The sequence below is a fragment of the Gracilinanus agilis genome, chromosome 3 (assembly GCF_016433145.1).
Source record: "Gracilinanus agilis isolate LMUSP501 chromosome 3, AgileGrace, whole genome shotgun sequence".
Lineage (NCBI taxonomy): Eukaryota > Metazoa > Chordata > Mammalia > Didelphimorphia > Didelphidae > Gracilinanus > Gracilinanus agilis.
Genome location: NC_058132.1, coordinates 531,000,159 through 531,023,631, shown reverse-complemented (window position 1 = coordinate 531,023,631; position 23,473 = coordinate 531,000,159). Strand labels below are relative to the sequence as shown.

The window sequence follows — 23,473 nt, the reverse complement described above, 5'->3', positions numbered from 1 at the left end:
TTGAACCTAGGACCTCCCGTCTCTAGGCCTGACTCTCAATCCACTTAGCTACCCCTAGAAATATATCTTGAGTTCACCTCTGACCAAGTGGAAAAGAGAAACCTTAGAGGGAAAAATTTGTTAAAGGAGATGTTGAATAGTTTTAGGAAAATTATTCTCTAGGATACCCAAAAGTTAAATGATTGTCATTCCATTCAGTGAATTAAAACTATTGTTCTTTTTGATCTTGCTTATTGGAGTTTTTTTTTCATTCTTAAATCTTATCAAGTATAAGTTGAAAGTGGCTTGGGTAGAGAGGTTTTGAAAGACAGGATGGATTTCCATTCTTCAAATTTTCTTCTATGTAGAGATTCTTAGAATAACTTGATTAATAAATTTGCTCTTAAAGAATTGTACCCCAAACAGAACATAGAATTTTTCTGCATTAGTATGAAATGTTAAAAGATCTACTGAAAGTGTCATCAAGTTAGGCAGATACTTTATGAAGAATTTATGGAAGGACCTGGACAAAGTCCACAGAGCAGAGAAGTATAGATTGATAGTGATTGCCCTGTTTAATAAGAAGTTATTAAATGCCTGCTGGAGCTATGGTCAACACTGGGAATACAAAGAGAAAATCAGTCCCTGAAGAGTAACATTGATAAGATTAAAGATCCAGTGAAGAATTTCTGTTTCATAGAATGAACACTTACATTATAAAGAGTAGCATACTTACCTATAAACACTTCTCATTTCCCATATCCCTATCACATTTTTTATTTCATGACTACAACATTCTATGTTATAAAAACTTCTTTCCTAATGAACATTTAATTCCACATTAGAATAAGTAGTTTAATTGGTGCTTGTATTTAAAAAATGATAGAAAAAGATGGCTTTCAAGTGCTTTGTGATATTATAAATATGAGATAGAATTATATTTGTACACAATCCCAAAGAATAGGCCAGGGTTGCAATATCTCATCTCACATACATAGTTGCCAAGTTTTTGTCAATCCTATTTATATAATATCTCTCATATCTGCCTCCTCCTTTCTCCTCACAAAGCCACTACCCTTATTAAGTCTCTCAACTCTTACCTCTACATTTCATTAGTCTCCTAATCAGTATCTGGGCCTTAACTTTTTCCCCTCTCCAATATATCCTCTAGCTAACTGCTGAAGTGTTTTTCCTAAAGTGCATGTCTGATCATGTCACTCCCCCACTCAATAAACCCCTGTGATTCTCTACTCTCTCTTAATCAAATCCTATTGAACTTTTAGCTCTTTACACCTCTGGCTCTAATTTACCTTTCCAGTCTTATTATCTGTTCTTCCACATTGGCTTTCTCTATGCTCCTCACCAGGATACTGGCTGTGCCTCATACTAAAAGACCTTCCCACCTCACTTCTGCATGTTAGAATTCCTTGTTTGCTCTGCCACCTTCTATTGACCTTCTGAATTCCTCCAAATGCTAGTACTCGCTCTATTTAACTTATATTTGTTTTGTATATGCCTTTTGTATACATGCTGACTCCCCTGTTAGAATATAAGTTCCTTTAGGGTAGAATGATTTCATTTTTGTTTTTATATTTCTAGTACCCAACACAGTGTTTGACACACAGTTGGTACCTAATAAATGCTTGTTGTTTGATGAATTGATAATGAGGTGTTTCTGGTTTTCTTTATTCTATATTACTTCATACAAGAATTCCCAAGTTTTTCTAAATTCTTCATATTTATTTTCCTTTATGGCACAGCACAAATGTAAGTTCCTGGGATTGTTTTTCTTTTGTGTCTGCCTGGTACATAGTGGATACTTTATAAAAGTTTGATAAATTGAATTTAATGTATTTAATTTAATTGGATTTAATATATTTATGCATAATAGGCAGTGTGATATAATGGTTAGAAAGCCTCCAGAACCAGAAGACCTGGATTCAAGTCCCTCCTCTAGTACTGACTGAGCAGTCTTAGGTTAGTCACTTTCTTATAGCTATAGACAATATTGAGACTATAAATTACACAGGTGATAGTCTTCTTTTGTAGAGGGAGTTTCCTTAACTGAAAGTTCATTATATTAATGAAATCACAGGTCTCTAATCCCTATCCTTATTCATGTATGTACCACAATTTATTCAGCAAGACCCCACTAATTGGGCACATTGTTTATTTCCATATTTTTTGCTATTACTTATAGTGTTTCCATTTTTTACTATGTGACCTGGCTACATCCTTTTCCAGTAATACCTGTATTTGATGATTTCTTTTACCTACTCCCAAATTTCCCACATACAAATCATTATTGAGAATATGCAGTGATTGATTTATATCGATCTTCTTTCTAAGGCTTTTTTGGATAACTCTTAATTTTTATTCTGGAATTATATCATTCCATGATTTGTAGCAATATGCCATCATTAGGAGAGCATTGATATTAAAGAGATGAGCTTTTGCAGTAACAACAGATTTCCCTTAGATGATTCTGTTTTATCACCTCCTCTTGAACACTTCAGATTTAGCTCATTATTCACTTATAATGCCTATTCAATATACCTCTCTCCATAGTCATATTTATCATACTTTGAATAATTAATTAAAATATGTGGGGGACATCTTGTTTAAGCTTTTAAATCTGCATTTTTTCCCAATGAGTTGAATGGGGTTTTCTTGAAGCCAAGAAAGAGATTATAGTGAGAGCTTGTATTATTTATACCTCTTAGTTATGTGACTAAAAATAGTTTGCTATAGAAAAATATTTAGGAAAGCCTGCCTGTTCAAGTTTCAAATTCCATCTAGGATTCCATTGATTTTATAGACCATTCTCAAAAAATTATAGAGATTGAAAATAGGCATATAGCTTATTAATTAATATGCTTTTAGTCTTCTTTTTGAGGAGGTGAAAATAATATCCGTAATCCTTTTCATGCCCTTGGAAACTTTCTCTTGAAAATGGTCTGAGGGACTTTAAAATTATGCTGCTTCCAGCGGGAACATTTTTCTAAAAAAGCTTTTGCTTAAATATAACCACTTTTCCTGCCTTCATCTTGTCAAGTTTTAATTCCTCACATATTATTATAGGGTAATGAGATGATAGAGTTAGAATTTGTGTCTTTGTTCCTTTTTTGCCTTATAAAAACACTGGTAGATTTGTTCCATTTTATATCTGTTTGTTATCTGCCTTTTGGTTTCATCTACTAGTGTTCTCAAGAAAATTTGGCTTCACTGGATCTCATACCACACTCTCTGTTGCTCACCCATAAAAAGGAAGCGGATAGCAGAATGGATTAAAAACCAGAATCCTACCATATGTTGTCTACAAGAAACACACTTGAGGCAGGTAGACATACACAGGGTAAAGGTAAGAGGGTGGAGCAGAATTTACTGGACTGCAACTGAGACAAAGAAGGCAGGAGTAGTGATTATGAGCTCAGACGAAGCTAAAGCAAAAATAGATCTGATTAAAAGAGATGAGGATGTAATTACATCTTGATGAAAGGCCATATAAATAATGAAGAAATATCAGTACTCATCATATATGCACCAAATGGCACAGCATTCAGATTTCTAAAGGAGAAACTAAAGGAGCTTAAGAAGGAAAAAGATAGTAAAACCATACTAATGGGGGACCTCAACCTTCCCCTATGAGAACTAAATAAATTAAACCAAAAAATAAATAAGAAAGAAGTAAGGGAAGTGGATGAAATGTTAGAAAAATTAGAACTAGTAGATATCTGGAGAAAAATAAATAGTGATAAAAAGGAATATACCTTCTTTTCATCAGCACACAGCACATATACAAAGATTGACCATATGCTATGGCATAAAAACATTGCAAACGTAGGAAAACAGAAATAATAAATGCAATTTTTCAGACTATAATGCAATAAAAATCATAATCAATAAGGGCTTATGGAAAGGCATATTTAAAACTAATTGGAAACTAAATAATCTAATTCTTCAAAACTGGTAGGTCAAAGAACAAATCAAAGAAACAATTACTGATTTCGTCGAAGAGAATGACAATGAGGAAACAACTTATCAAAATCTATGGGATGCAACCAAAGCAGTTCTCAGGAAAATTTATATCCCTGAGTGCATATATCAACAAATCAGAAAGGGAAGAGGTCAGTGAATTGGGCATGCAATTTAAAACTGGAAAGTGAACAAATTAAAAATCCCCAGATAAAAACTAAATTGAAAATCCTAAAAAATAAAAAGAGAAATTAATAAAATTGAAAATTAAAGAACTATTGAACTAATAAATAAGACTAGGAGCTGTTACTTTGAAAAAACAAATAAAATAGATAAAGTGCTGGTTAATCTAATAAAAAAAGAAGAAAATCAAATTAACAATATCAAAGATGAAAAGAGCAACCTTACCTCTAATGAAGAGGAAATTAAGGTAATTATTAAGAGCTATTTTGCCCAATTATATGGCAATAAATATGACAATCTAGGTGAAATAGGTGAATATTTACAAAATATAAACTGCCTAGATTAACAAAATAGGAAATAGAATACTTAAATAATCCTATTTCAGAAAAAGAAATTGAACAAGCCATCAAGGAACTCCCTAAGAAAAAATCCCCATGGCTAGATGGATTGATAAGTGAACTCAATCAAACATTTAAAGAACAACTAATCCCAATACTATACAAACTATTTGACAAAATAAGCAAAGAAGGAGTTTTATCAAATTCCTTTTGTGATACAAATATGGTACTGACCCCAAAGCCAGGCTGACCAAAAACGGAGAAAGAAAACTACAGACCAAGTTTCCTAATGAACATAGATGCAAAAATCTTAAATAAAATACTAGCAAAAATACTACAGCAAGTTATCACAAGGATTATTCACTATTACCAGGTGGGATTTATACCAGGAATACAAGGATAGTTTAATATTAGGGAAAACCATCCATATAATTGGCCACATCAATAGCCAAACAAACAGAAATCACAAGATTATCTCAATAGATGGAGAAAAAGCTTTTGACAAAATACAACACTTATTCCTATTGAAAACATAGAAATAGTTGGTCCTTTCCTAATAAACAGTTTATATTTAAAACCAGCAGCAAGCATCATCTGCAATGGGTACAAGTTAGAAGCCTTCCTAATAAGATCAGGAGTGAAGCAAGGATGCCCATTATCACCTCTATTTAACATACTAGAAACACTAGCAGTAGCAATTAGAGAAGAAAAAGAAATTGAAGGTATTAAAACAGGTAATGAGGAGACTAAACTATCACTCTTTACAGACTATATGATGGTGTACTTAAAAAATCCTAGAGAATCAACTAAAAAGCTAGGGAAATAATCAACAACTTTAGCAAAGTTGCAGGATACAAAATAAACCCACTTAAATCATCAGCATTTCTATATATTTCCAACACAACTTAGCAGCAAGTCAGAGAAATTCCATTTAAAATTGCCCTATACAATATAAAATATTTACGAATCTGCTTGCCAAGACAAACACAAGAATTATATGAACATAACTACAAAACACTTTCCACACAATTAAAATTAGTTCCAAGCTCTCTGTTGATTCATTTTCTCCTTAGGTTGCCTTTTTTTGAGGAGCTTTACTTGAAATCATCTATCATCCTTCTCCATAACATTTTTAATGTAAATTTTATTGATGACTTTTGTTTTTAAATCATAGTCATTTCTGGATCTATCATTCCCCACACCCTCCATGAAGATCACCTCTTTAACAAAGACAACCTGTGAAGCAAAACCAATCAATCTTCCAGAGCAGCTGAATGTAACATCCTGCACCTGCAGGCCCCTACATCCATACTGTGAGGAAGGAGGTGTGTTTTCTCATCTGTTCTCTGGGCTTAGCATTAGTCATTACAGATTCCAGAGTTCACTTTTATTTAATAGTGCATTTTCATTTATGTTAATGCCATTGTATATATGTTCTCTTGGTTCTACTCACTTCAAGCTGTTTTTAATTCATACAAGTTATCCCATGTTTTTCTTAATTCATATTCATCATTTCTTACTATTCAATAATATTCTACTGCTTTAATATGCCACACTTTGTTGCATTCCCAAATTGATGGCATCACTTTGTTTCTATTTTTTTCTTTTTTGAGATGTGATGCTATGAATATTTCAGTATAAATGGGTCTTTTTTTCTGTCTTTGATTTGGGATCTCTGGGTCAAAATTGGTAAATTTCTTTCATACTTACAGATTGATATTAAAAGTGGAAAGGAGGGTTTTCATGAATTTCATGGAATTATTCATAGTTTCACCAATATCTTCTCAGAATTTTCACATTGTCCTTGGCCTCTCAAAGTTTGACTTTTTCCATTTTTTGCCCATTTGTTATAGTGTGAAATGAAACTTCAAAATTTTCATTTCTATTTTTAGCCATTTTAGTTGTTCATAGTTTACAGTTCTTTTGACAACTATATATCCTTGACCACTTATCTATCAAAGAATGGCTTGATCTTATTTATGATAATTCTTCATGTATCTTGGATCTCAGACTCTTTAGAGATAATTGATACAATGATTCTTTATTCATCTCTTATTCTAGTATTTCACTCATGCAAAAGGATATTCAATTTTATGTAGTCAAAACTGCCTATTTCCTCTCTTGTGAACACTTTCCCCCTTAGTTTAGAATTAGTTTAAAATTTTAGTTTAGAATTCATCCTTTAGGCATAGTTGTGAAAGGTACTTCTTTCCATTATCTGCTATTTTTAAAATCATGTGACCTTTTGTATGTATTTAGGTTTTACCCATTTGAGACTTAAAGTGTTCATAATGTTTCAAAGTAAGCTTATACCATAAAACAGTAGTGCCCACATAGTATATGCAGTGGAATAAGACCATTAAAAATAAATTGAGATGTTTAAAATTGATAGCAAGGGAGGACCACCATATCCTGCCACTTTCAAAGACCAAATATTAGGTCATATTTAGAGAAGGAAGAGAATTTTAGAGCAGGAAACAGAATCTTAGTATGTAGTCTAATCCTCTTATTTTATAGAACAAAGACTCATCTTTTTGACATCAGTATACTTTTTGGGTAGTGTTATATCATTGAAAGTCATGGAATATGGCAGTCTCCAAAGAATTAAAAGTTATGGTTCATTCAAAGGATAGGATGCATGGTAGGATTGTGCGGGAGATTTCTGATAAAGGGTAGTCCAAGAGAAACAGTGAAAATCATTGATATTATCAGAGAGATTTGTGACCAGAACAACAGGTAGATTCTGGCTAGAAAAAGAAGTCATGCAGTAAGAATGAGGAACAACTGCTAAATAGTCCTCTTGGGGGCAGCTGGGTGGCTCAGTGGATTGAGAACCAGGCTTAGAGATGGGAGATCCTAGGTTCAAATCTTGCCTCAGACACTTTCTAGCTGTTTGACCCTGGCCAAGTCACTTAACCTCCATTGTCTAGCCCTTGCCACTCTTCTCCCTTGGAGCCAGTACACAGTATTGACTCCAAGACAGAAGGTAAGGGCTTAAAAATAAATAAACAAGCAAGCAAGCAAACAAACAAACAAACAAATTGTCCTCTTGCCCCACTGTTAAGAACACAATGAGATCTAGAGGAATTTCTCTGACACATTGAGGGCTCCTGTGGAGGATTTTTGGGAAGATATGAACAAGAGTTGGAGCGAATTAAAAGGTGTAGGTAGGTTGTGATTTGCACAATTGGAGGGAGTGTTCACCTTGAGGAATTCCCAGAGAAATTGAAGTAAGACTAGATGATGAAAGTGACTCCTAATTTTTCCTTTTGCTTCAAAAAATTTTTTTTCAAAAGTAGTTTATCAAGAAAATTCTTATATAAAAAAGCCTGTGAAAGTTAGCAAATTCTAGTGATTATAAATCTCCAACTTAAACCTTTTGTGTTGTTAAATTTTTCCTTTTTAGATATTTTTCAGCAAAGTAATTTTACTTGTAAACAAGTGTATTTAAAATAGTTATGAAGTAAAGTTTCAGATAAATTGTATTCCATTAAAAGTCATACTTTTACAATATAAGTTTTTTTTTCATTCATCAAAAAATATGTATAATTGTGACTCATGTTCAATTTCTGATTGCTCTGTAACCTACAGTAATTACCTGCACTCACCTTCCAACAATGCAGCAATACCAGGATAATAAGAACGAAATGAAAAGTTGTATGATCTCAAGTAAGGAAGGTCAAGAATAGGACTTTATCGTTTATATTATAAGATATTAAATTGTTTTCAATTTAAAATCATGTGCCTTTTTCTTTTTCTTTAAAGTAACTCTGAATCATACTGAACACAACCTGACTGTGTCCCAGATTCCATATCCCCAAACTTGGTATGTGTTTTATGTTGACAAGTTTACATGTGACAATAATTTTGAAGATTCTGTATTAGAAGACATCTCATTTGAAATGATATTACTAAATCCAGATGCTGAGGGGAATCCATTGGATCATTTTAGTGCTGGAGAGTCTGGTAAGGATAAAATTTTTAATTATTAAAAAAAACGAGTATGTGTTAGTGCCATTTTATAAGTTTGGAAGTGAATATAATTAGACTCATCATTGAATCAATATATAGAAAAGGAAGTGTTACTAGAACTACCAGGTTTCTTTTTATAACATTACCATCAAATGGTACCTAAAGACTTTATTATTCATTAGCTGAAATATCTAACAAGTCCAAAATACCACAAGTTCCTAAATGTTTTAGGGACACTTTTGTTTTTAAGTTGAAACTCCTCCCATGTGCGGACATGTATGAAATTTGTGTTTCTAGTGAATCACTTACCATTAATCCATTTCAGAAGTGTCTGTTAGTCTATGTTTTACTTAGCTCATTTCTAGACTCTACCTTTAAATGAAGAAAATTGTCTCAACTGTGCCCATTTTCAGGTGAGAGTTAACTTAAAATATATTCATCAGGGTTATTTTGAGTTGTAAAATTAAGCTGCAAATGTTTGCAATTCAGGCTATATGTGATCATTATTTATTTTTAAATCAAATATATTTCTGTATATCGCCATACTTGAGCTGATCCTAGATTTATTTTATACAGTCAGGATCTTCAATAGAAAAAAAAAACGAAGTCACTTATGATTCACATCAACACAATATTCTTTTGCTTATGAACATCACATTTGTGAACAGAACAAAGTAAAATGTTTTAAAAGTCAAAGTGGTTTTTTGGCATTTAAAAAAATGTAGTCATACTAAGTATTTATATCTCCAAATAATATGGTTTCTTTTGAAGAACAAGAAAAAGATTCACACATGAACCAAGTGTGGTGGTATTATACAAATTTTCATTGGTTTATGGTCCAGTTACCATTATAACACATACATCTCACTATTTGTGAGAATAAAATACTGATGTACACTTCTAGCCCTGTCATGAAAGTCAGTGTATATTCACTTACTTACCTCCCTAGCCTTCATTGCTCTTCCTCACCCCCAAAACCAGAATTTCAATATATCACTCATGAAAGGTCATTTCCCTTCACCAGCACACCCCCTCCTCTATTACTTTATTATCTTTCACCAAATTCATGTTAGTAATTTTTGATTTGACTTCTTCATTGGTAAAAAAAGGAAACATTTGCCAGTTACATATAATAAAGTTGCAAAGGATTTTTCTCAGTTTGGTTTGTGTTCAGATTTTTGTATTTCATAATACAGGTAGCATTCATCATCTGTTTCATGCTCCCTTAAAAGTATATTTTCTTTCTTTTGAGTTTATACAAGTTTTACTGCTTAGTACCATCATTGAAAATTAAACTTAGTTTTCAGAATTAATAAACATATTACTGTTTCCTTCTGATGAAGGATAACCATTTGAATAAAACTAAAATTGGCAAAACTAAAATTGAAAAGTATATGAAAATTGTTTTCTGTTAGTACTGTATTTACTTAACAGTGAATTCAAAACAAGGAGTATATTTTTAAACTATCTTGTAGGCAATCAAGGCAAGAATGATTTATGCAAACTTCAGTGAAATTGCATTCTGTGAGCAAAATGCTACCCATGGCTGCACAAATGCTTTCAGTCCAATTCATTTTATGCATTGCTGTCTCAGTGAAATAATTTCCTCTGCTGATTATTATCTTGGGATCCGGAAGTGCCATTCATACTGAAGAATCCCAAAACATCTTTCTGGTTATATGAGTTTCATTTTCAAAAGTCTTTTCCTCATGTTACTTGGTAAATAGTGGAGGATGTTTCCTTTCATGATAGATTTGTAGACTTATGAAACTTGCCCATTTTCTCCTTTATAGAAAGATTTTGGATAAAAGAAAGATAGCTTTAATTCATTAACACTGACAGGTAAGAGGAAGTCAGATGCAGCATGATATAGTGGATAATGGGGTTGGCCTTGGGGTCAAAAAAACCTACATTCAAGTCCAGCCTCCAACTAGGGCTAGTTGTGTGACCTCAACTAGTTGTTAGCCTCTCAGTAACAGCAAAACCATATTGGCTGCTAATGCTTTCTCCCCTGAAAAGGAAGTAAATATATTTTGTCTTTGTGAATACACGTTCATAGATAGAATAGCATAATTTAAATCAAATCAGATGGTTTCACTTATGGTACCCATGTTTAAAAGTATCTGCTACAATGAAATGTGGAACATTCCTAGTGCCTATCTGGTTCCTTTATGAGAAATAATATTGGTCAAATGTTGCCCCTACCCTGTTCAGACATATATAAGCTATATCAGTACAGATATACTTTTTTAAGTAATAGGGGAATAGGTTTCCACTTGTAATCCCCTCATTTTTTGCTTTAAGTCTAAATATAGTGATATAGTATGGTATGGTCTCTAGACTATGATGAGTATGATGAGTCTTGGAGTCAGGAAGATACTGATGCATATACTAGCTTTGTGACTTTGGGCAAATCATTTAATATCTCAGTGCCACAGACAGTGCCACAGACTAGAAGTCACAGACAAGTTGCTAACATGCATTGATGGAGGGAGAGTCCATACCAAGAACTCCCTACATTGATGAAATCCCAAGTTTAAACTAAGACTAAACATAATTTTTCACTTGGATTTTCTAATAATCCTTCACTAAAGTCCTCATCAGGGTTCAGAAGTGATCCCAAGAGAGTGCAAATTGTGATAGGTTCTGCAAAGTCTTTGAGCTAGGGATCAATGATGGAGTATATGCCTGCAATCCAGCCTTCTCACATATGGAGAGACCCATCACCAGAATGCCTTCCAGATGATGAATTTCTTTAGTCCCAGAAATTCTTGAAGGTTGGCTCAGATGTAAATGGGAGTTATTTCTATGGAAGTTGTAACCACATTGATAAAAATCAGATCTTTGTAGTTTTGTAACATGGGTGCCAGAATGGACTATAGCCTAGAATTCATTTTCTGTGGAGCAAGTGGGACACCCAGTGGCTAAACTATTTATTGGCTTTTCCCTTTTTTTCCATTTTCATTTTATTCCTTGCTTTCATCAAATCTTAATGATTGAATCATTTCTTTAATATAATCTTTTCCTGGTTATCCATGTGGATGTTTTTATTTGCATTTCAAAAACTATTATGTTTTCCATTTTCTTTAACAAGAATGTTTATAAAAGAAGTGATACTCTATGTGATATCTTTAAAAACATATTAAACCTTCAGTTTGCTCACAAAATTTTCAATCTTAAATTTAAAACTTCTCAATTAAAATTGCTTTTCTGCTACTGTGAAATATAGAAATGTATTGAGCACACCATTTATTTAACTAAAATAAGACTTGCCACAAATTACCATTCACTATTCTATATTTTTAAAAATTAGTAAAGCTATCTATAACCAAAAAAGTAAGACATTTTTATAAAATTTGCTTAATCCTTGTTTTTTCTTTTTTTTTTTACCTTAAAAAAACACCTTAACTTTTTTTTTTTTAAACCCTTACCTTCCATTTTGGAGTCAATACTGTGTATTGGTTCCAAGGCAGAAGAGTGGTAAGGGCTAGGCAATGGGGGTTAAGGGACTTGCCCAGGGTCACACGGCTGGGAAGTGTCTGAGGTCAGATTTGAACCTAGGACCTCCTGTCTCTAAGCCTGGTTCTCAGTCCACTGAGCTACCCAGCTGCCCCCAACACCTTACCATCTGTCTCAGAATCAATACTATTTTGGTTCCAAGGGAGAAGAGAAATAAGGGTTTTGCAACAGGGGTTAAGTGACTTGCCCAGGGCACACAGGCCTAGGCTGTGGTCAGATTTGAACCTAGGACCTCCTGTCACTAGGCCTGACTCTCAATCCCCTGAGCCATCTAGCTGCCCCCAATCCTTAGTTTTTCTTAACTTGAAACACTGAGAGCCAGGTCCTAGAGAGTTTGTATATGTGAAAGAGGATTCTTCCTTACTCTCCCCTTATAATCTCTATCATTTCTTAGCTGTTAATATAATTGTTAATGCAGGATTGTAATAGAAACAAAGTTGACTGCAGCCACTGCCACCACACATTAATGGGATTCAGATATTAATCAGAAAGTTTAACTAGGGAATTAGCTCCATGGATCTAAAATATTGTGCTAGTCTTACTACCCAAATGATCATTTTAAAATATTCCATAACATTTCTTTATTAATTTGCTGAGAGAATTGTTGAGGCATTTGAAACAGTGTACCAAGCTGTTGGTTACCATAACGATGTTTTTCTAACAAAAATAAATTCTCAGATTTTACTTTAACATGAAATTAATAACACTTTTTTGAAAAAGGCAAATCTATATAAAACATGAATGCCAATTAAAAGCATTGTTTTAGCTTACTTTCTTTGAATAAAAACCCAAGTTCTGTTGGTAAGACTATTAGGGCCAGGGACATTCACCTTGGTTCTTTATATTATTGTAACCAAGGGAGGATATTTATGCTGCTCAAACTAATAAACTAAAAGATAACAGTTTATAGCATGACTTGCTTTTTTATGGTTGAAAATTTGACCTAAAATTAGAGAAATTGATTTTTTAAAATCACTTTTTCAATTCATGACCAAAAGCAGAATTATAATTATATGTGAGTCCAGTTTACTTTTAAAATCAAATGATTCAGATTATAAAAATTTTTTAGAAACTTTTTGTCAGAGACTTAGAAATAAATACACCTTTTATTTTTTCAATTGATGCACTCTCTCTCTTTTTTTTCCTCTTCCAGGGTTACATGAATTCTTTTTCCTTCTAGTCCTGGTATATTTTGTGACTGCCTGCATTTATGCTCAATCACTGTGGCAGGCTATTAAGAAAGGAGGACCCATGCACATGGTTTTAAAGGTCTTAACAACTGCATTGCTCTGGCAAGCTGGTTCAGCTTTAGCTAATTACCTGCATTTCTCCAGGTACCTTACTACCATTGAGACTCAGTCATTAAAGTTAATTAATTCTAATGAATATTTCCAAATTATGGTTGTTTTGATTATGAATTTTGTTTGAGAACTTTCTAATTTACACTAACTATTCCTTTCCATTTCTTAGTTACTCCAAAGATGGAATAGGGGTCCCTTTTATGGGAAGTCTGGCAAAATGTGAGTACCTTTAAAAACTACATATATTTTTTAGTGTAGCCATTAGTTTTTGTAATTATTTTTGTTTGTGATTATGTTTTATTTGTCTAAGGTCAGTAAGTTCAGTTGATTAAATTTTGGCACTAGTTCAGCTAGAGTTGTACTCTTTATGCACTAGTTAGCTTTTTTTTTTTTTTTTTTAAATAACCAGTACCTACATCTATCATTCAGTAAGTATTCTTCTTATATGAGAACCAGTTTCTTTAGTGATCATCTGAATTTTTGCCAAGTCTGGATCAGTACTACACAACAGTGATTTACATAGATACAGTAATTTTGCAGACACGTGTCTATATTTAACCTTATTTTCCCTTCTTTTTATTTCTGTAGAACAGAATTAAATTAGAAAAGTATGACTAGGCTTGAGTATATACCATTTTAAAATTGAGAATAAAATAATCTGAGGGCAAACCTTAATAGAGTCTACTTTAAAACTCGGCTTCTAAATATGAATATATTCTTTTTTTTTTTAACCCTTACCTTCTAATCTTAGAATCAATACTATGTATTGGCTCTAAAGCAGAAGAGCAGTAAGGGCAAGGCAATGGGGGTTAAGTGATTTGCCCAGGGTCACACAGTAATATGAATATATTCTTAAATTCTTTATGTTTGTCTCCCCAAAATTTCACTATCAAGTGGGTTGTCATCTGACTAGTTACTATACTGGTCCAGGAATCTATTCTGCTAATCTTGTTGTCTAGGATTTTAAAAAATAATAAACATCCATTTTACTCATATTCAAAAACAATAAATGAATGAATTCTTGCAGTTCATCACTATCAACTTTGATTTATCAAAGGGCTCATCCAGTTTGTGGAGTGTTCAGGTCCTTTGGTTCTTTACCTCTTTCTTGTTATCAACTTATCTTTCACAGAATCATAATATTCTCACTTAGAGATCATCTAGTCCAAGCCTGCTATTAATGTGAGGAAATTTATGCATAGAGATTTGGACTAGTCTCTTGACAACAGAAATATCTATTATACTATATGGCTGCCAAACACTTCATTTGTACCTCTACCAAAGGTTGATCAAGAAAAGTAAGAAAAACTTATTAAATAATAATGCTTTTATTGTATATATGTTAAGGTTGGATCAGTTAGGTATTTAAAGCTTCTAGTCCCAATAGAATTTTTTGAACTTATAAGTCACTCAGCTAATTAGTGTCTAAGGCTAGTGAGCTTATGTCTTCAAGCCTCTAGCTCTAGTATTTTATCCACTGTGCCACCTAGCTGCCTTATTTATATAAGATAATAATAACTAAATCATGATAAAATTACTAGCCATTTGTGCAGTTTACCAAAACTAACACTTTAGCTTGTGACTGAGATCCTATATAATTATTGTATCAAAATCCAAAATGTCTTTATATCATTTGAAATTATCATTTAATAAAACTGAATATGGTATATCCTGAGAAGAAAATGTAAGTATTAAAGCAAAATAACCCATTAAAATTATGGTTATCTGGGTTTATAGCAATCAAATTATTTAATCCCATAAATTATGTCAATATTAGTTATATGTGACTTATGCTTTTTGAACATATGTAAACTTTCTTATATAGTTAGCCTTATTTCACTTTTAAAATCGTTTCAGCTGTCAGTAGTAGGTGTCCTAAGTAGCTTTCAGAAATATAGAGAAGATTGTGAAGAACTATTTTGTTAAATTGTGATAAATTTTACAGTGGACCAAATCAAAATTCATTAGGACATAAAAGTGGCTCTATATTTTTTGGCCAGAAAAAAATAATTTGTGGCAAAACAACCACATAAACGTAAGTATATTTTGTCTTTTTGTTTTACTTGATTTTGCTATTTTGTTAACATCATTCGTTAATGCCTCATGTGCACTAATAGTGCTTCAATGGATGTCAACTTGCAATTTTAAATGATGGCCACCTGATGGCGCAGCACACTAGTGCAATGGGCCTTTATTTTTCTTCAGAACTTGAAACTGTGACTTTATACTTTTAATCCCTAGATAGCAAATCATTTAGTAGTCATGTGTTTGTTACCATACTGTTTCATAGTAATAATTTTGTGTTAGAGAATATTTCCCCTAAACACTGTACTTTGGTTAAAGAAACATACAAAATATCATGATCTACTGTGCTTAAGAAGCGCAACAACAATTGAAACTATTTCAGTGAAATAAATAACAAGTTGTATTAAGAGAACTGGATTAAGGAAAAAGTATAAAAATTTACTAATGATTGTAGTTTACACTTATGTAAGCTATTTTACAGTTTACAACCTATTTTCATAGCCCATGAGATAGGTAGTGCAAGTGTTATTCCCCCCATTTTACAGATGAGGAAATAGTCTAAGAAGAAATGACCTATTCTGGATCAGATAGCTGTTAAGTCGCACAGACAGGGAGAGAACTGAACTGAAGTCTTTCGTTCCCAAGTCCATTGTGCTTCCTGCTATACCACATAGCTATTCAAAATTAGATTTAAGATAGGTAATTCCAGAGGTATAATATAGGTGTTCCTTTTAAACAAAACAACAACAGTGTTATATTTATTCAAAGTATAAGGATAAAGATCTAAATGATCTTATAGATTTATTAAAAACTTTATTTCTGTGATTAAATTTCTGATTGAATAGATTCATATTTTTCTTTGTGTAAAAATTATACTACAAATACTTGATTTTAAAATGCAATTTGACATGATCCAGGAAAGCATGCTAATGGGGAATTAAGATCCAGGTTCTACCATGCATAAACTGTGTGACCTTTATCAATGTAGACCTCAGTTTCCATATTTATAAAGTGCAGGGTTATACCAGATTATAAGTCTACCCTTTCCAATTTAATTGAATTAAATTTAGCAACCACTTACTGCCTACTATGTGTAAAGCATTTTACTAGGCAATAGTTCTCAGGCTTTGAAATTTTTATGGGTTGTGACATATCTTAAAAATAAGGGAAAAATCTGGTCTCAGACATTTCTTAGCTATGTAATCCTGGGCTAGCCGCTCAACCCCAGTTGCCTAGCCCTTACTGCCCTTCTGCCTTAGAAACAATACTTTGTATTGATTCTAAGATGGAAGGAAAAGTTTAAAAAAACAAAAAAGGTAAAAATAGACTAATGGTAGTGGTAGTGATTTATGAAGCTCTGACTAATAAAAGTTAGTTAAATTAGTGGGCTAAATAAATAAACAATTCTGGCTTCATTTTCATGTTTATCTAAACTATCTACATGTTATATTGAGTTCTAAATCAAAAGCATAGTTCTTGTGTGCCAATTTAACTCTCTGGATTTGCTATTCATTTATCTCTTTTGTTTACTGGGAATGAATACTTTACATGGAGATGAATAACTGTCCATTTTTGTTTCCATCTTTCATCAGTTTGTGACATAGCCTCCCAGATCCAGATGCTGTACTTACTACTGAGCTTATGTGTGGGTTGGACAATAGGCAGAATGAAGAAGTATCAAAGCAGACCTCTCCAGTGGGATTCTACTCCAGCATCTACTGGCATAGCTGTAGTCATTGTCATAATACAGGTGTGTGCTGTTTAGTCTGAACTCGTTTTGCGTAGCATTAAATTGGAGGAGTATGGTCAGGCTTAACTGTATATCCATTTTAAAATTATGAATAGATTGCCACAGGGAGTTGCTACATTTTAATGAACTGAGTTGCTAGCACCTAACTCAGAAACTTTTATTTAAGCTATTTTTCCAACTTGAGTCTGACACTACTAATGTCATTTTACTGTAACTTACCTGAATTAGTCTCCTGTGGAGAAATTTATGCTATTTCTAAATAACCCAGTGTAAAGATAATTAATTGTAAAGGAATTAGTCTAATTTTATTACTAAGTGTATAAGAATTCAAATCACTAGCTGAAAATAAAGTTTGAATTTAACTAGAAATGAAAACCTAGAAAGGGAAAAAAGCAGAATTTAAGTGAATTAGAGATCATTTTGTTTTTAAGAAAATCTTTGTTACTGATTTCTCTCAATTTCTTTTTCTTAAATTGAAGGTAGTATGATGATATCCACTTTATTCCAAGATACCAAGTTTCAGGCATAAGATGTAGTTATAAGAATCTGAGTAAAGTACTGATGTGGATGATTTAGGTTTTATTGATAGTATTTCCAAGTAAGCATAAATATTATGTCATAATTCTGTAAGAAACAGTTTAGAATAAAAAACTAATGATCTGAGAAAGGGAAGCCCCATCGCTTATCATAGTCAAGCATATACACTCACTACTTAGGAAACAATTCTGTTATTCCAGGAAATAAATATGAACAGGAAGGAAATAAACTTAAAAATAAATGAAAAAGTATAAAGTTCTAACAATTATAATGTTTTGATCCTGGGAAATAATTAGTATAAACTTAAAAATAAATGAAAAAGTATAAAGTTCTAATGATTATAATGTTTTGATCCTGGGAAATAATTAGTATACCAGAAAGATTTACTGGTAAATCAAATTTTTATTTCCCATGTTATATTTTTTCCTTAATGGAATTCCTATTAACTTTTAAAAAGGAGAAAAGATTGAATGTAAAGGAATTTGATCCCAAACTCTTTGATCTATTTCATTTTAACACATTGGCATAGACAAATTATGTATTGAGCATTCATAAGGTATATGTCACTGTACTAGATGCTAGGAGAGCTTATATAGTATAGATTGCATGTCAAGGATCCCCAATTTAATAAGGTGAACAAGATAGTTAGACACTATCAACATAAATGTATACATTGAATATATATGAGCTTATGTTTTATAAATGAGAATGAGCTGGAATGTGTAAAAATGATGTGAAGAGTATAAAGAGTAGTTTTCTGTAAAATAAGAAGCATTTCCTTAGAAGAATGTTTTGGATTGAAGCTTACAGATTAAAGAAGGTTCCGTATAATTGGGCTGAAAGAGGTTGGGAGTAGGGCAAGCTATTTCAGTAGGGAAAATGAGCAACCCACAGGTATTAAGCTGAGATGGATGTCTGTTATATGTGGAATGGCAAGGGAGTTTAACCAGTCAAAACTGATGCATATAGATTTAGGCTACCATCTTAAGGTTGTAGATAACATTCTCAAGTCTACATGTTGTAGGTCTTAAAAGCAGTGCTTAGGACTGACTGAAGGAGACTCTCAGTGACTGAGATTTCTGGAGAATTTATTACAGCAATTCAGATACATGTTGTTCAGCATTTGATGAAAACCTTTGGCAATGGGAGGAATGATGGACTGGTTGTAGAACTTAATGATTCTGATCAAAAAGTGTTGAAGATTCAGAGAGTATATATAATTTCTGCTATATACTAAATATATAGATTTACCTGAGTTATTGAAGATTGTCCCCAAGTTGTAGGCTTGGGGAACTAACCAGATGAAGAATAGAGCAATGAATGAGTTTTAGGGGAAATGTAAAGATCTCTTTCTTTCCATTTTGTATTTGATACTTTGGATTTGGAACAACCATCTTGATTTGTTTTTTTAAATTATTGTCTTTAAAGAATGGCAATTCATCATTGAATAAAGGACAATGTCTTTACTTTATCTAGTGACAACTTTTGTATTTGCTTGACTGTAATCATCAGCAGTTTTTAGAGAAGCACTTGGTGAAAATTCTTTAAACAGATATAGCATATAAATAAAATATTTTCTATTACTTAATGTTGATTTTTTTACAGAGTATTTTGCTGCTTTGGGAACAATTTGAAGATACCAAACACCATAGTTATCATGCACAGCATAACTTAGCAGAGATATTTATAATTATTTTAAGAGTTTGCCTGGCATTATCTTTAGGCTGTGGTCTCTACCAGATTATCACAGTGGAAAGAACTACCCTTAAAAGGGAGTTCTACATCACATTTGCCAAAGTAAGTATTCTGTATAAGAAATAACTTTTTAATTATGTTTTTCTCAGACTTTTTTCATAAAGTGGATGGTATATATTTGTAGAATATCCATTTGAGAGACAGCAGACCTAGACTAGCATGATTCATCTTGTAATTATGACCCATAGATTTTTTTTTTGGTAAATGGAGGGATTATTTATTTTCTGCTATTGTACAAGACTGTTATAAGGAAAAAAGAAAATTATAAGAATAAATAAAACAGTTTGAACTCTTCAAGAGAGTTTAGACTAACCCAGGATATGTCTTTTGTGAATAGAGCCCAGAAGATCTGAGCTTAAATGTCATTGACACATACTAGAAGTCTAGTCACTGAACCTGTCAGTGCCCTGGACCAGTGATGTCAAATTCAAATAGAAGCAGAGACACCAAGCTATACATAAAGATCCCTGAGGGACTCGCATTGATTTAGTTTTAAAGTGTAATATTATTATATATGTTTTATTGTATTTTTATTTATTTTGTTAGATATTTCCAAATTGCATTTTAATTTGAGTTGGGTCAGACTCTAGAGCCGTGGTGACAAACTTATGGCACGCATGCCAGAGGGGGGCCTCAGAGCCCTCTCTGTGAGCATGCCACTATCACCCCAGCACAGAGTTTTTCCAGAGTTTGTTACTAGAAAGTCAGAGCAATGTGGAGCTAGGATATTCCCCTCCCTCTCTCCATGGGCACCTCAGAACATTTTTCATATCACCTGCCCCTCTAAAAGGTTTGCCATCACTACTCTAGAGTGTTGTGAGCTTCAAGCAGCCTGAGAGCTTTGTGTTTGACCCCACTGCTCTAGATAACTTTAAGACTATCAGTACAGAACATACACTGATCTGTGTTGCTAAGAGGGAGTTTTCTTACCAGAGTGTTCCCTATATCAGTAAAATCACAAGTCTAGTCCCCAGTCCTCCCCTAAGACCATACTGTGTAGTAAGCAAATACAAGATGCTACAGCTGAAGGGTAGTCTTTCATACTCGATTATCAGAGGCTGAAGTTGGGTGATCTTTCTACAAAAACAGATATAGCCAAGTGTTTCAATACGTTCCACTTCACCTCTGAATACTTATATACATGATTACACATAGAGAAGGTATCATGGCTTATTGGAAAAAAAGTATTAAATATGAAATTAGAGACCAGAATTTGAGGCCCAGCTTGGCTTCTTATTGCACTTTGTAACCTTGGGCAAGTCATTTAACTATTTTGGTTTAATTTCTTCATTTGTAAAATGAAGGGACTACATGAGAATACTTCTAATAGCCTTTCTAACTCTAAATCCTATGACCCTGTGTCTGAGAGAGGTCTTTTGACATGATTGTTCAAAGACAAAGAAGAGAAGAGAGAATTATATTCTCATTTCTCTTTTGCCTTTCTGCTTCTGTTTCTGGTGTGGTCCTGAAGCCAATTTAGTTTAATTTGAATTAAGAAGGGGAATTCAGAGATTCAGACCACAGAGATTCATCAAAGGATTCAGGAAATAGGGTAGATTTTAGCCTTTCCCCAAGTCATCCCTTCTAGACTCTACTAAGAGCCACACCTGTTGTCAGTCATATCAATACAATTCCCTTATTCTTATATTGAGTATTTCAGATCCCAGACTATTGTCCATTCCTTTCTCCTACTCACCCTTCTGAACCCAGATAAATATTTAAGTTAACTTCCCCTATTTTCCCCATTCCATTTAGAATCCTTTAACCCTGCCTACTAAGTCTCCTAAATACTCATTTATTAATCTTCCTCACAACACTATCATGATATCAGGGAAGAAAATTCCCCTTTTTTGTCCGGAAGTTTCATTTTTAAAATTCTTTAGAGATTAAAGAATATTTTTTATACCTTTTAAGAAATACTATTGAGGAATTTTATTTATTAGAACTGTCTTTTTCTTCTACTACCTTCAGATTCAAAGTGTAATATGCTTGGATTTAGTGATTCTAACTTTTAAAATCTATCATCTATTAATCAGTTTTTTAATTTCAGGAAAAAAGGTAATGTGATATATACGGTAAATATAATATAAGCCTATAAATTGATAGATACGTAAATTTTTTGGTGCATCAGGATAAGGCCTCATGTATACATAGCGTAAGATTCTAAATGCTATAAAAATATAATTAACCTGGTAAGACAAAAGGCTTAATTAATTAATATGACAGAAGCAATATCATTTCTTCCAGATCCTAAACAGTTCCACTTTGAAGACAAATGGAATGGAATATAATCAGCCTTGTACTATAGTTTTATTATGATTTCATTTCAGAGTATAAGCCCAACCTTACTCAACTAACATTTTATCCTTCTGTTTTAGGGCTGTATTTTATGGTTTTTATGTCATCCAGTTCTGGCAGCCATTTCTTTTATTTTTAGTGACTATCAAAGAGAAAAGGTAAGTAATGCAAAAGGTTAGAAATCATTATTCATACACATATGCATATATATTTGGTTAAATAATTATGAGGATATAATTATGTATATGTTTGGTTAAGTAGTTATGAAAAGGCCAAAATTGTCTCTATTCAGAAGTTAAGTCTTTGTGGAAAGGGGCAGAGAAGGATTTTTTTAAAACACAGCTTGTACTGAACCTATGAGTCTTTGCTTAAAACCTATGTGCAAATTAGAATAAAACTACCTAGAAGAAAAGTAAAGTTTTTTTTCTTTTTCTTTAACACAAAACCAAAAATTAGGCAAAAAGCAGTTTTTAAGGTAACTACTAATAGCAATGTTTGCAACTTGATTTTCTTTAAACTTGATTTTGGTGAGAATTCAGTCATCACTTCACATTGCTTTTGCTCGATTTTTGTTTTGTTTTGTTTTTACTGATTAGCCAATTGCAAAACATTGTTTTACAAAATAAAATTTATTGGAAAAAACACAGCACAATGTAGTCCTTGACCAGAGATTACTTTTAAAAAATTCATTATATGCTTTATTCATTGGGTAAACAACAGCAGAAATCAGGGTGGATTTACAGGAATCTGTCTTGTTGCTTTAACATGCTGGGAACTGGAGTGAGGAGGCTGCCACGCTCAAGTATGCCATATTTTGATTTGTGTCGATACCTACCTTCTTAGGTGAATAACTCCATCATTCCAAAGTGGAGTGCTGCCAGCAGCTCTTTACAAGCAATGCAGTGTGTGCTTGAATGCACAAATGTTTTCTGAGCCTGAGGTATTTTACAAAGAGTAAAATAGGTAGAAAGGTAGTCTACAAAAATAGGGAAGTGACTTGAGATTTGAAAGGACTTTTAGAGCATTTTCAAGGTTCAAGTGGGGGGGATGTTTTATTCCTATTACTGTATTAGCCTGGTACCCAATTTTTCTCATTACTTGTAGAAACTTCTTCCCTCTGTACAATTTGACTCCCTAGGGAGGGAACTTGGCCTTGAAAATTATTCTTTTGTGTCTCTCTTTGCCATCTACAAACTTACTGCTAGAGGATTTTTACATGCAGACAATTACAATTCTGAACATTTAATGGTATTTTCCTTTTATATTTTTCTATAGTAAAATAGTCTGTTGAAGTTGAGGAAAGAAGTAATATTTTAAAATAATAAATATGCAGGCGTATAATAAATTGAATATAATCTCTGTGTTTCTTCATGTACAATGATGACTTTTACATATTAAAAGCATTCACTTTCTCTCTTTTAGGCTATTACAATAGGTGTTATCATCTGCCAATCTGTTTCCATGGTTATCCTCTACAGACTTTTTCTGTCTCATAGTCTATACTGGGAAGTTTCTTCACTTTCTTCAGTAACACTACCATTGACAATATCATCTGGACACAAAAGTCGACCTCATTTTTGATACTTGGTTAAAGGGAAAGTACATTCATTTAACAAGGTGCAATAAGGATCCAAATACAGTGATGTCTCATATTTTTGTTCATACATTCTATGGGAAAAATTGAACAGAAAAAGCAGAGCATGTTATAGCCCTGGCATCTGAACAGTACCAAAACTGAAGAAAGCCAATAAAAGAAACATTATGAAATATATATGAGGTATGAACTTTTAAAGAAAGGTTATTCTTTCATGATGAGCAGTTTTTTTCCTTATGGAAACAAA

The 23,473-nt window shown here is 32.8% G+C and overlaps 1 protein-coding gene across 1 annotated transcript in view; it reads left to right on the top strand.

Moving 5' to 3' along the window:
- GPR180 (G protein-coupled receptor 180) overlaps nt 1-23,213 on the top strand; it is a 39,442-nt gene extending 16,229 nt beyond the window's left edge. Inside the window, exons 3-9 of the mRNA XM_044667230.1 lie at nt 8,241-8,441; nt 13,120-13,300; nt 13,437-13,486; nt 16,885-17,042; nt 19,185-19,376; nt 21,713-21,790; nt 23,055-23,213. Coding sequence (XP_044523165.1) covers nt 8,241-8,441; nt 13,120-13,300; nt 13,437-13,486; nt 16,885-17,042; nt 19,185-19,376; nt 21,713-21,790; nt 23,055-23,213 — 1,019 coding nt within the window. The remainder of the gene's footprint in view (nt 1-8,240; nt 8,442-13,119; nt 13,301-13,436; nt 13,487-16,884; nt 17,043-19,184; nt 19,377-21,712; nt 21,791-23,054) is intronic.
- Nucleotides 23,214-23,473: the final 260 nt, after the last annotated feature.